Here is a 14,410-nt window from a genome sequence, read left to right as displayed (position 1 = left end):
TATACTGCGAACATTGACTACATTGTACAACTGTTTTTGTTGTTGTATCTCAGCGTTATCACTGTTGACTTACCCTGTTTTGACTTACCCTGTAAAACGCAATAAAATTTTAATATGCCCCAAAAATACTTAAAAAATGTCTCTATATTTGTCAAATTTGTAATTTTTTAACACATTAATAAAGGAAACAATTGGGAAATTTCTGGTGCCTTACAAACATATTTTTTTTAATACAACTACCCTAAGATCAAAATAATAAAAAAAAAATAGCTAGATAAACTACGTGGGATTTTTTCTGCTAAACTGTTTTGATGAAAATTGTGAATTTTCATCATTGCTTAGTCATAGTTCTATGGAAATCTTCATGCTGGTCACATTATGACCTCCTTAGCATCAGCAGTTATGTTCTTACTATTTGAGTACTGTAGTGTAATAACTTCCCTTAATGACCACTCATGTTCATTTCCTCTCAGTCTGCTCCAAGTCTCTGCCAACAAGTGTAAGGTGGAATTCAGCAGCTGCAGTGTAAATGGTTATTTATTGGAGATTTCCGTCTTGATCAGAGTTTGTCTTATTTTTATTTCTTTGTGCTAATTTTACAGCTTTTCCGCAGCTACTGAATTTTACTTGACACTTTTATGGGCCGACTGGCGTGTCACAGCCGATGCTTTATTGCAACAGGGGTGTCATAGAACTCAGGATAAATCAATTGCTGTGATCGTATTACTATGTCTCGTAAGGTAAAACGTCTCATTTCTGAAGAGTACTAATTGAGTAGGCGGCCAAAGAATGGCAAACAGTCTGTTAGTTAGGAGAAAGATGTCTGATTCAGTTATGTTCCACCTTAGAGGAACAGCGAGATATTAAAAAATGTTGTGTTAATATTATTTTTATTATCCCATCTTGTGAATTAACTGCACATTCATAGATTCTCATTTCTGAAGAGTACTAATTGAGTAGGCGGCCAAAGAATGGCAAAAACTCTGTTAGGTAAGAGAAAGAAGTCTCATTCAGTTATGTTCCACCTTAGAGGAACAGCGAGATGTTAAGAAATGTTGTGTTACTATTATTGTTATTATCCTATCTTGTGATTTGACTGCACATTCATAGATTCTTGGTGATTAAAAAATACAATGTAGAATTAGATGTGATATATTTCCTATATGGAGGGATTTTCTAAGGGTGGATCTCTTGTATCAATAATGGGTTTTTAAGAGTGTTTGGCTGGCTTTAATATTTTAGCAGTGACCTTTTGGTTCCTGTCATGTTCTTCAGCCATAGAATTTGAAAGACTGAACCTCCTCGTCTATCTATTCTTTTCGGCAGGAGAATGGTACATGACATGTTTCTTGTTCTTTTGTAAGTTACAGTTCTTTGTGGAGTCTTTCGAAGTCTGTTAAAGAAGGTCAACTTAATCTTAAACCATGAAACTGGGTTGAATAAAAATAAGTGAAAGTTATAAAATATAAGCAAAAAACTTGGTGGCCTTTAGAAAATTGTATAGTGTTATATACAGGTGAAAATGGAACCATTTAACTCAAGTTTTTCAAGCTCACCAATGTGAAAAGAGCCCTCCGGCAGTGCAAGGATTCAGCTGTGTCAGCAGCAGGGCGAAGCAATAAAGGTGAGTATCCAGCAACAGGTCCGGGAGAGCTTGATTAAAAACTAAATTTTTTAATTATAAATACATTAAAAGGCAAAAAAGAAAAAAAAAATTTGGGAGGACTGTACCCAGTTACTCCAGTAGATCTGATGTGTTTCAAACTAGGTAGTTCTTATTCATAGTCTACCAGAGTTCTGCGTCAGATCTACTGGAGTAACTGTGTTTTTAATCACGCTCTCCCGGACCTGTTGCTAGATGCTCACCTCTTTGTAGCTGCAGTGTGAGTCCAGCTAAGGGTCTATGTACATAGCCGGTTTCATGAAGTCTAATTTATAGTGTAAGGGACTGTAAGTAAGCTTTAGGGATGGCTTTCCTTAACTACTGGGACAAGATCTTGTCTGTCCTTGGTATTATAGATATGGCTTCTCCACGTTGCCATATTTAATGTGTGTGTAGGCCCCTTGACGGTTCTCCAATAGCAGATGTTGGGGAAAATGAGGATTGATCATGGGTTAAATTCATGGTTGATACGTTTCATGTTCTCTGGAGGGGCTTTTACATGTGATATAGGGTACTGGGCAGTGCATTGCCAATATAGAAAGAGAGATGGTGACCACTACTTCTCCATCCAACCTCAACTCTACTCCTCACCATCCACTGCAGCTACTCTACAAAATCCACACCACCTGGTGTTGGATGTAAGGAGGTGGCAATTCTAAGAAGAAGATTTGGCATCCGTGGGTGAGGATGTACAGGAACCGACCTCATTGCTTTTAGAGCAAATCGCCTGCAAGGGACTAACCCCTTTTCAATACTTGTAAGGAAGTAAATAGGGATTCAATACTTTTTTTTATGGAATAACAGATTTTCATGGTACTGTCATTTTTTAGTAACATAACGGAACAGCAATAGATTGTTGGTTGTCATCTGTAGCCATAGCCTAGTACCATTTTTTCCAAATAATTTAATTTATTTTTCATTATACCTTTTAGTTAAACTGGGTTACATTCTAGTAGGGCTGGCCAGTAGAAAAATATGGTAGTTTTCTTCCAAAAACAGTGCCACAACTGGTCTACAGGTTGTTTTTGCCACTTCAATGCCAGACACAACCAATGGACAGGATAGGAGCTGTTTTAGTTCTTCCTCCTGTGTCATACTAACACAGACAATGAAAAAATCTGCATTTGTTTGCCCCTAGGAGGTAAAGTGAATGAAATATGTAGTATATTAATAAATTCATGTACAACTTCTTCTTATTCTTTCAGACTGGAATCCCCCACCCGATCATTGAGTATGGACGCCCCGAAAGGAGTTTATATCAAGGCTCAGACTGGAGAAATTGAGGCCATTTCACGGAGAGATATTAAATTTCACAGTAATGATGGAATGGTTTGTGACTTTCATACCTAATTTTGACAATAAGGAAAAGGGGAAAACTCTTTCCTGTAGGTTCAGGGGGGACAAGTGATTCTTCGCAAAGTGGTGAATGGATATGTGTTCTTTATGTTATATTAGGATAGGTAGGCTATTAACGAGAGACCTGCCCATGGTCCGGAGGATAGATGATGAGACCCCCACTGATTGATTGAAAGGGGTCCTAAATGAGGCATTAGTGCGTATGCATGCCTAAAGTTTCACTTCTACGGGGCTGACGGAACACCTGTCTCCGCTGGACCCATAGACAGTATTGTAATTGGACAATTTATTTCCTGTTTCTATAGCCCAAACATATTCTTGACAGCCGGCTCTGCAGCAGTTTGAGCTGTCAAAGTGCTTGGGAGTGCTTACAGATCACAGTATAGCGAACGGTCGTATGAGCGGTGACTGTAGTTGCTCCGTGCACGACCACATGACAAAAAGCTGAGGGATTCCAGTAAGAGTATGTTCACACTAGGCGGTTTTTTATGCAAATCTTCAGTTGCGTTTTACAGTACCAGGAAAATCTGAGATTTCAGAAAGCTCATCCACACACATTGGTTTTTGTGTCATCAGTATTTTGTGCTTTGCATGTTTTTTTGTGTAATAGAGCATGTCACTTCTTTCAGCGTTTTTTCAGCCTTTTTCACCCATTGAAAGTAATGGGTGGTGAAAAATCACTGAACAAAAATGCCTAGTGTGAACATAGCCATCAGGTTTTTCTGCTTTTTTAGCGAAAAAAAAGCAAGTACAGCAGTATATGAAACTCATTTATTCTTGTGATTTTCCCAAGTTTTCCATCTTGTCTTGGTCACCTGAGATGGCAGTTTGGATTAGAACAGTTTAATTAAAATAGTCATGCGTACCATGTAAACATTGGCTCACCAAGGTGTGAGATTGAACAATACCTGTGGCCAACGAAGGTGTGAAATTGAACAATGCCTGAGCAACTCAATGGCAGACCAAAGTGTGAAAGTAAATAGTGTCCTACAAACTCAATGCACTGCCAGTGTCTTAGGTAAACTATTCCTGAACAATTCACCTCCTCCCATTGTTACATTTGAAATTCTGGTTAATATGTTTTCCCCTATGTCTTGCATTGGTGAACTGTGTTCATGCTTCTGTAGTGGAAGCAAAGCTGAACTTTATGATCCTGAAAAACGCAGCAAAAATGCACCAAAATCTGCATTTTTGCTGCAGCTTCTTTCCTGCCAAGAAATCAGATTTTGCTGCAGGAAAAAAACACTGAAAAAAAAACCTAGTGTGAACATACCCTATTAAGAAAATAAGTTACTTTTCTTCCGGTAGCTGTATGTAAGTAAGTTAGGAAGTCTGCCAGGCAGCATTGGAACGCTATTTACCTGCTGATTAACCACATAACTGTACGTAAATAGCATTTTCCGAGGTGACAGGTTCAATTTAGATTGTAGACAGCCCCTAAGGTGAATTGGTGAATGGAACCTTGAACGGTATGGACCCGATTCATCAAAGCGATTACGGCAGAATTCTGGCATAAGTCGCTTTGAAAAACTGCTTTGTCCAAAAATTTTTGCAACTTTTGATGTTTTCACTGTGGTTTTGCCTAGCTCTGTTAAAATGCGCAGAGCTGAGGTGGGACTGGGCGTGAAGCCACAGCTCATCTAATTTATAGACAATCAATGGCATATGTTTTGTCAGAAATCTTACTCCAGTTCTTGACTGGAGTAAGATTTGTGATGAGGTGCGGGCCACTTTTCAGACATGCTTTATTCTTTAAGAGGCGTGCGCCTCTTAATGAATCAGGCACCTTTGACTTCAGCACGCCCCCTCATCAAGACCACCTTGAACAACACCAGTCTGGATGAATCGAGGCCTATGTGTCTAAATTTACTTCTGAGCCCAAATGATCTGTTGTAGGTCCTCGAGAAAACCATGCATATTAGTACTACTTATTGATAGTACCTCCACGTACCTGGTCCCATATAAAGAGCTAGAAGAAAATAAAGTTAATGTACAGTTAATAAATGAGTCATATCTGAGCAGTTAGCTAATATTTATATAAGAAAACGGGACAAGAATTTTAATGTACGAATTAAAAAAATGATATATTTCATATCTAAAGTTCTGCTCTACATGTGATTGTCATATTCATTACTTATCTCAATTATTCATACAGATTACTCCCTTTATTAATTAAAATACACTTTTCCATGCAGACAGTTTTCTTACCAAAAATATATGCCATTACCCGATATAAATCATCCTAGAGCTGTGCATCCAGTGCGCTCTACAAACCCATCAATCATTTCCTGGATGAACAAGGCACTTGACACTTTTTATGTTCACACTGCAAAATAATAGCATTGTGGCCATTATGAAGCCCTGCAGAAGTCACACTGGGATATCGCCTCTAAAATGTCATTATTTATAATGTCCTGGGAAAAAAAGTCTTTCGGCAGAAAGTCCAGCATTTTGCTTTGAAAGAAATTCTCCTGGCTCAATGCAAAAACTTATGTGGTCATCGTGAATTTTTTTATTTGCATGTCAATCATTCGTATATGGCATGTTTAAGATGCCCACATTTATGATACCTGCATGATTAGTAAGTGTAATCACCATTTCTGGAATTTCTTAAAGACTGTTTTGCATAAGGGACATGTTTTTGGAACTCTTTTGGCCTATATGGCAGACCCATATGTCCTACATTATAAAAGAAATACAGAAACACCTTTAAGCGTTCACTAGAAAAGTAATGGGAAGTAATGCCATATGGGTTAACCCAAAAGGTACCATGGAAAGTAATGCCATATGGGTTAACGACTGTCTGGACTCCACCATTTTTAAAGGCCCCATAACTAAGCAACAGCACATGTGAAAAAAACTTGAGTATACTAATAGATCAGACTTCACATGAGTCAACAGTGTGATGCAGCAGTAAAAAAGGCAAACACAGTTCTGGGATGTATAAAGAAACATAGAGTCTCAATCATGTGAAGTAACTTTCTTCCTCTACTCCTCCTTGGTCAGACCTCATCTGGAATACTGTGTCCAGTTCTGGGCACCACATTTTGAAAAAGACATTGAAAAACTGGAGCAGGTTCATAAAAGAGCTACCAGGATGGTGAGCGAACTGCAAACTATGTCCTACGAGGAACGGTTAGAGGATTTGAGAATGTTTAGCTTGCAAAAAAGAAGACTAAGAGGAGACTTAATAGCTGTCTACAAATATCTGAAGGGATGTCACAGTGTAGAGGGATCATCCTTATTCTCATTTGCACATGGAAACACGAGAAGCAAAGGAATGAAACTGAAAGGGAGAAGATACAGATTAGATATTAGAAAAAACTTTTTGACAGTGAGGGTGATCAATGAGTAGAACAGGTGGCCACGAGAGGTGGTGAGTTCTCCTTCAATGGAAGTCTTCACACAGAGGCTGGACAGACATCTGTCTGAGATGGTTTAGTGAATCCTGCATTGAGCAGGGAGTTGGACATGATGACCCTGGAGGTCCCTTCCAACTCTAACATTCTATGATACACATTTGACTAATGTCAGCCAAACCCACTGACATTGGTAGGCTTAGACAACAGCCTAATGTGTATGGGAATCTCCCCCGACTCTTACCCGACAGATGATGTTGGGAGAATTAATGACTCAGCAAGTCTGATTTCGGACTGCTGATCCTTTTTTTCTGTTAGATAAGTCAGAGGAGTCTGACAGCATCTTTCTCAATGAGCACACAGGTGTGCTCGGCAATGTATGGGAGAGTCAGGAGAGATAACTGCCAGCAGAATGATAGGCTGCCAGATATCTATTGTGTATGTGTGGCACCCCAGGGGTCTGGTTTCCACAGTAACAAGCAATGTTATGTCTGAGAGCAGGTGGGAGGTCTCTTGGTCAGGGATCCTATGCATGCCACACCTCCTGCCGAGTCCTGGGAGGGGAAGAACTTCCCCTATATAAACCTAGGGCTGAGGCAGGGTTAGTGAGTAGAGAAGAAGTAGAGACAGAGAAGAGAAGCAGATATAGGAAAAGAACATCAGGAGCTCTGTGGGCGCAGTGCTACAAGGAGTCAGGGGCTGGCAGCTGCAGAGCTCGCCCTGACTGAGAAGCTATCACCGGACCCGGAGTCCGAGGCTGTGGGGACTAACTCTTACCCAGCAGCAGAAACCGCCCGGCAGGGGATTTCAGGTCCTCTGGCCAAGAAGCCCGAAGGCACGGTCACACGCGTGGGACCAGCACCGCCATCGTGGAGCGGAAGCCACTAGAAGGCCCCGAGTCACCGGCCATACGGGTGAGCACCACACGGTACACTCAGGGACGTGGGCTACTTATACCCGCCTCTAGCAAGGTAGCCAGAAGAGTACAGTTAGTTTGGGAGACCTACAACTCCGCCTGGCCAGGGGAGATCCCATCTGCTCAAGGACTGACCAGGCCCCAATCGCTAGCCAGTACTCCGGGAGGGTCTATCTTTGTCACCAGTAAAGACCCTGAACTACACCGTACCGTCTCCGAGTGGTTCCTGCTACCCCCATCATCCACATCTGCTGCCCTGAGGCCATACCCCTCCCGTTGGGGGTTATACCATCTACGCTGCACCATCCATCCACCGGCCTTAGCGGACTGTCCTGCAGCGGCAGCTCCATAGCTGCATTCAACGGGTGGCGTAGTCGTACAACATCTACCGCTGATACAGCGCCACTTAGTCTGACTCCCTGGGCACGGACCGGATCACCGCCACGAGACTACAACCCTCAACAGATCCGGCTCCGGGTAAGCTCCCGCGTGCGCAACGCTGCGCGACACAGGCCCAGGGGTGCGTCAACTTTTGGCGTAGTCGGCAGGATTTCGTGCCCGCAACCACCGGGTACTGCATGCCTGAAAAAGACTGTTCAAACTTACCTGTGGTGAAGATTCCCGCCATCCGGCGCCATCTTCCGCTTCCTTCCCGCCATCGGTGGAGTTTTCCCGCCATTCGGCGCCATCTTCGGCCTTCTTCCCGCCAGCCGTGGAGTTTTCCCGCCATTGGACGCCATCTTGAGGACGCCGCGCGGGAAGAAGAGGGGCGTGGACTCCGAAAGCGCGCGAGAAACTGAAGCCCCGCCTCACGTCCGGACGTTGCGTAAGGTCCTGGAAGGAGCCCAGCAGACGCCGACGTCACAGGAGCGCGACGGAAGGTCCTCAACCCTGACGATCCACTGCGGAGCCGCGGCCTACAGAAGAGGATCATCGCAAGGTAGGCCACGGTCCACTAGGGGGGAGAAGGATGTCGGATACGGAGGAGAGCTTCACCGCTTCAACCCCCGCCAGCGCCACCGCTGTTGCGGTCATGCCTTTCACCATGCCCTATATCCCGGGGGCAGCCTGGCTACCCCAGTACTCAGGGGAGTCACATACCCTGCATGACTTTAGAGAAAAGCTGGATAGCCTCTTCCAGGTGTACCCCCTCACAGAGGAGCAAAAAGTGAGCATCCTGGTGGCCCAATTAACCGGGGCAGCCCAAAGGGAGGTAAAGTCCTGGCCACCTGGGAGGAGGACTGTCGCAGAGATACTAACCCAGCTAACCGAGGAGGAGCTGCAGTACTACCAATACGAGGAAAGCCAAGAGGACCCGGACGGGTCTGAGGACTACCCTCAGGAGGGAGCACAAAGAGGACATAGCATAGCTACTGAAGGGAAGTAGCGTGAATAAAGAGCTGTAAATAGTTACCCGTAAGGGTACAAGGACTGCTGCTAATTAAAATATGGTCCCCGTTGGGATTAGTGAATTGTTCCCCGTGTGTCCCTATCCCTTACCAGGCTGAGGACTGTGAGCAGCCATCCCCTATCCCTTACCAGGCTGAGGACTGTGAGCAGCCAATCCTTATCCCCACTGGCCGAGGACTGAGAGCGGCCATATCCTGTAAATAATTATGTGTTTCTAGTAATTTATAGGAGTCCTTGGTGGATTTACCGGGAATCCTTTGTACAGTTAGTGGAGCGTAACCCAGGATGGACTAAAAGACTGTTAAGGACTCGGGGAGGACAGACCCCTACCTGGTTACGTCTCCCTGTTTTGGTGAAATGGACACCTTGCTTTTCTTCAAAGACTGCACCCGGTTGCGGACACGCCGTAACCATCTTTATGTGTTTTTCTTATTGTATTATTATTGTTTATACCTTGTTATGTTTTTCTAAAAATATGTTTAGTCCCGGAGTACTAAATTTCACTAGGGTGGAATGTGGCACCCCAGGGGTCTGGTTTCCACAGTAACAAGCAATGTTATGTCTGAGAGCAGGTGGGAGGTCTCTTGGTCAGGGATCCTATGCATGCCACACCTCCTGCCGAGTCCTGGGAGGGGAAGAACTTCCCCTATATAAACCTAGGGCTGAGGCAGGGTTAGTGAGTAGAGAAGAAGTAGAGACAGAGAAGAGAAGCAGATATAGGAAAAGAACATCAGGAGCTCTGTGGGCGCAGTGCTACAAGGAGTCAGGGGCTGGCAGCTGCAGAGCTCGCCCTGACTGAGAAGCTATCACCGGACCCGGAGTCCGAGGCTGTGGGGACTAACTCTTACCCAGCAGCAGAAACCGCCCGGCAGGGGATTTCAGGTCCTCTGGCCAAGAAGCCCGAAGGCACGGTCACACGCGTGGGACCAGCACCGCCATCGTGGAGCGGAAGCCACTAGAAGGCCCCGAGTCACCGGCCATACGGGTGAGCACCACACGGTACACTCAGGGACGTGGGCTACTTATACCCGCCTCTAGCAAGGTAGCCAGAAGAGTACAGTTAGTTTGGGAGACCTACAACTCCGCCTGGCCAGGGGAGATCCCATCTGCTCAAGGACTGACCAGGCCCCAATCGCTAGCCAGTACTCTGGGAGGGTCTATCTTTGTCACCAGTAAAGACCCTGAACTACACCGTACCGTCTCCGAGTGGTTCCTGCTACCCCATCATCCACATCTGCTGCCCTGAGGCCATACCCCTCCCGTTGGGAGTTATACCATCTACGCTGCACCATCCATCCACCGGCCTCAGCGGACTGTCCTGCAGCGGCAGCTCCATAGCTGCATTCAACGGGTGGCGTAGTCGTACAACATCTACCGCTGATACAGCGCCACTTAGTCTGACTCCCTGGGCACGGACCGGGTCACCGCCACGAGACTACAACCCTCAACAGATCCGGCTCCGGGTAAGCTCCCGCGTGCGCAACGCTGCGCGACACAGGCCCAGGGGTGCATCATATGGGCCCCTTAGGATGAAGAGGCCACGGTTTTAGCTAAATGCTTCCAGACATTCAAATTGTATGGCTGCGCAGAGAAGGTCCTGGCCACCTGCTATATAAGAAACTGCAACATAGGCCTATACTTTTGAATGAATCTATGTTGCAGTTCCCCGCATAGTGGGCGTCCACCATGGTCTACAAAACTGAAGAAATACATTGAACCTCATACATTAAGCAACATATATCTTCAATCTAATGTGTGAAAATAAATAACTATCAAATAAAATCTATTTGTTCTGTTAAACCAGTGATGAGGAACCTTTTTGGATATGGGGTAAGGGATATATTCACATGGAGCATATTAAAGAGGATTTTGTGGAAGATTCTGCTCCAAATGCTCTTTGAATAAGCTTGCAATGTTGCAAAACACAATGTCAGTGCAAATGAGGCCTTAATGATTAAGGGAAAAAAAAGTTCCACATTTGGCCATCGAAGCAAATAAAATACCCCATGTACAAAAAAACACATTACCAAAATGTGGCAAAAATGCGCCATAGATCTGACAAGGAGAATAGTCCACTCTCGAATCATGTAATCAAAAAAAGGCATATTTATTTATACATTTACTTCACTCACTTATATAGCGCCATTAATTCCATAGCGCTTTACAGACAGTATCACATAATAATTTATTACATAAATGCTCATCATGTCAATCCTTAAGTAGAAAAAAGTATCTTCCTTTAATATGGTATAAAAAAACACTAATTTATGGATAAGAGAATGATAACATGAAGAAAAGTTCCTGTGTTTCCACTCCCACCCTGGGGCTACTCGAGCCGAACTGGGGGAGAGATGACCATAATTGGCTCTTATTTTGCTTTCTTCTTCCACCTCTCCCTTACATAAACACAGAACCAGGAAGCAAAACTTTCTGCTGCTCTCCAACTTCAAATGTGTGCTACTCCTTGAATTTTGCACATAGACTAATTTGAGAGCAGCAGAATGTAGCAGCTAAGAGCCTGATTCCAGGGATGTGTCATTTACTAGGCTGTGTGTTGTAGTTTCAATACAATCAGTGTTTTATCAGCAGGAGATTATCACTAGAGGACTAGGTGTCTTGTGCCAGGCAGTCCAGCTAATCTGTGTAACCCCGCCCCCACCACTGATTGGCAGCTTGTTGACCATTCATGTACACAGGAAGCTGCTAGTCAGGGGTGTTGCTGGAGTTACACATAAGACTTGGCTCTGCTATATCTACATCAGACAAAACAGGGATTCTATAAAAACTGCACCAAACAGTCGAGTAAGTGACGCATCACTGGAATCAAGATCTCTGTTTCTACATTATGCTGCTATCAGATTCCATAGCAAAAACCTGCTGACAGATTCCCTTTAAGGTATCATTGAAAGCTAAGATTCTGGATTTCATATATTATCAACATCCAAGCTAAATCAGTCATATTCTAGCCTTAGAAAGTGTTTAAAGTGTGTAACTAAACTTTTCTAACTTTTTGATATTTTGGAGAGCCTTAAAGCGGTTATCCTCTACTGTACAAACCCTTGTTAAATGGTAATGTCCCCTTGATAAATTTAAAATAAAGTCACGTGCCTCCTGGTCCCACCACGCCCCCACCACTGATTGGCAGCTTTCTGTCACTTTACACTGTACACAGAAAGCTGCCAATCAGTGGTGTGGGCGGGGTTACACACAGCTCAGCATTCAGAGTTCTGCAGCAGAAAAACTGCGATTCTATCATAACTGCTGCACCCAGTAAACTAAGTGACACATCACTGGAATCAGGAACTCTGTCCCTACATCATGCTATTGTCAGATTACATAGCAAAAACCTGGTGACAGGTTCCCTTTAATGAAGGACAGAATAGGTCCTCCAAGGGGAGAGATACCCTTTGTATCAGCTTTCACTCTGATTAAGAAATGATGGTCTTGATAGAGTCCCTATATTCTCTAGAATGGGTTTTCTAAACTGGACAACTCTTATTATGTCATCAGACTATACATTGCAATCTGAACCTCTACGGGCAGCATGAATCAGAACCTGGCAGCACGATTGTAGTCAATCATGCTTTACTAAGAGAAAACCTAGTTTGAAGAGCCAACCAAGGAGAGACCTGTCAATCAACTGGAGCGACACAGGGAGAAGCCGGCATGGGGCCATGCCGGACTAGCCAAGTCTCTTCCTATAGTCTCCAGCCAACTTTTCAAACTAGGTTTTCTCCGAAATTCTGCAATGTTTGAGAGTAAAACAAACCTGGTGGCAAGTCAGTGTCTGGTTCATGCTGCCCGTGGTTTTGGGCATCATGAATCTGAAAATGAGATTCCCTTTATAGTAACCCTGATATACATGCATATAGGACATTATTTGTCAGCGAAGAAGGAGTTAATAATTGAAATTTTATATATTGAGATATCTGCTTTTATCCAATGAATATGGTGATTCCCATAGTAACACTTGTCTTCTTTTTTTAACATAGGTAGTGTTGGATGCTGAAAAAATAATTTTACCCAAACTGCCTCAAGGTACAAAGACTAACTCAGCTGACAGCTCTCAGGAACTCTACGAAATCTGTGTCTGTCCAGATGGAAAACTGTACCTGTCGGTGGCTTCGTCAAAATCCACTTGCCAGGAATATAGCCGAGACTGTCAATGAATGAGGGACTTTTTTAAGCCGCTGTATAGTAGCCGTGCGTTTTATATCAACTGGTGACTTTCTGCTGTTTAGTTTTGAAAGGATTTAGATACAAAAATCACAAAACGCGTTGGGATGCACATTTGTATTTCAAAACACAATTTTAAGAAGAGTCTTACAATATTTTTTTAGCCGGTGTAAAACAGCACAAGTTCATTTTAACTTGGAATTGAATCCTCATCGGTTGGACTTTGGCTAAAATTATGGGCTGGAATATTTTTTTGGAGCTCGGCCACCTAATAAAATGAGTATTTTGTCGCGTCACTGAACTGTTCCATGATTGCTGAACTGGGTAATTAATTGAGAACCATTATAACTTTTTCTCGAAATTTAAGTCCATTTCTGCTTACAGTATGCATTATTATATTCATTTGATCTCAATGACCTGTTTCCAATATCTGAAAAAAAATAAATTGGTGCCAGTAATATACTATGCAACCAGTACTGCAATAATATATCTCCTGTGGTCTGCTGTTTTTAATGTGTGTTTCATTGGGTTGTAAATTTTCTATGTATGAACTTTAAGTCTTTCATTTGGCATTTGAAGGAACAGAGAACATGCTGGTAAAATAATAAACACACTGTTTTCTTAGATTTGGACATACATGTCAATTCTTCTTCCTACATGGTCAGATGTAGCTCCTCTTTATTGGCTATTTTTGGGGGTTTTCAGTGGAACAGCTGGGAATATATGGTAATACATGTCACACAAGCCTTACAGGAACCGTAGGAGATTTTTTCCCAAAGTCTCTAAAAGAAAAAAGATGTCTGTTTGCTTTTTTTCTAGGGTGGTGGTATTCGAGTAGATCAATGTCGTTCGAATTATTCCCTTTTTTTACATCATCACCTCATAAGACGTTTATTAAGACTTTTACAATAGTTGTCTTGGGTCAAAAATTTGTTCGGACCGCCATTTTTGTGCAAAAATTGGCCACTTTTTGCAAATTTACACTTCTCTCGACTAAAGTGGGCATGGTTAGCTACGCTAATGAGGTGTTAGCTAGATTTATGAATTTATGACTTTTTAAAAAGTAAAGGTGGGTGCAGTAACATTTCAAGACAAAAGTCTAATATCTTAAGACCATGAGACAGTTTGTGTTAAATTTGGTGCAAATAACGGCACCGCAGCCACAATGTAAACTAACTTAAAAAAGTCCTCATAATTATAACATCTCTCAACTGAGTTACAGATATGTATTTCTTATAATTCACTATGGTTTATTATAGGGGTTGTCCACTACTAGGACAACCCCTACTCATTCCCCATGTTTGGCCCCAATAAAATAAAAATATGTATATTCACCTCCCGTGCCAGCACCGTTCCAGTGGCTTCGGCACTTGCGTGCAGTTATGACACGTGAGCCCTGCGCCCAATCACCGCTGGCATCACAGTCCTTCGGAGGTATACATAATCAAGAGGAAATGGGAGCTGCGGCTGCTCTCTTACTACCACGATTACTAATATGTCCGAATGAGGAGACAGTGATGCCAGCGGTGA

The 14,410-nt window shown here is 43.2% G+C and overlaps 1 protein-coding gene across 2 annotated transcripts in view; it reads left to right on the top strand.

Annotated features, from left to right (window-relative positions):
- SGCG (sarcoglycan gamma) overlaps positions 1-13,472 on the top strand; it is a 415,701-nt gene extending 402,229 nt beyond the window's left edge. Inside the window, exons 7-8 of one of the 2 annotated variants that reach the window (XM_073662216.1) lie at positions 2,869-2,992; positions 12,697-13,472. In XM_073662216.1, coding sequence (XP_073518317.1) covers positions 2,869-2,992; positions 12,697-12,873 — 301 coding nt within the window. In that variant the 3' untranslated portion in view covers positions 12,874-13,472. The remainder of the gene's footprint in view (positions 1-2,868; positions 2,993-12,696) is intronic. The other variant, XM_073662219.1, reaches the window with a different exon arrangement.
- The last annotated feature ends 938 nt before the right edge of the window (positions 13,473-14,410 follow it).

The sequence above is a fragment of the Phyllobates terribilis genome, unplaced genomic scaffold, assembly GCF_046119375.1.
Source record: "Phyllobates terribilis strain yellow unplaced genomic scaffold, ASM4611937v1 Scaffold_2__4_contigs__length_985480577, whole genome shotgun sequence".
Taxonomy (NCBI): domain Eukaryota; kingdom Metazoa; phylum Chordata; class Amphibia; order Anura; family Dendrobatidae; genus Phyllobates; species Phyllobates terribilis.
Note: the sequence above shows the minus strand (reverse complement) of the source record. Positions and strands in the feature narration are given on the sequence as shown.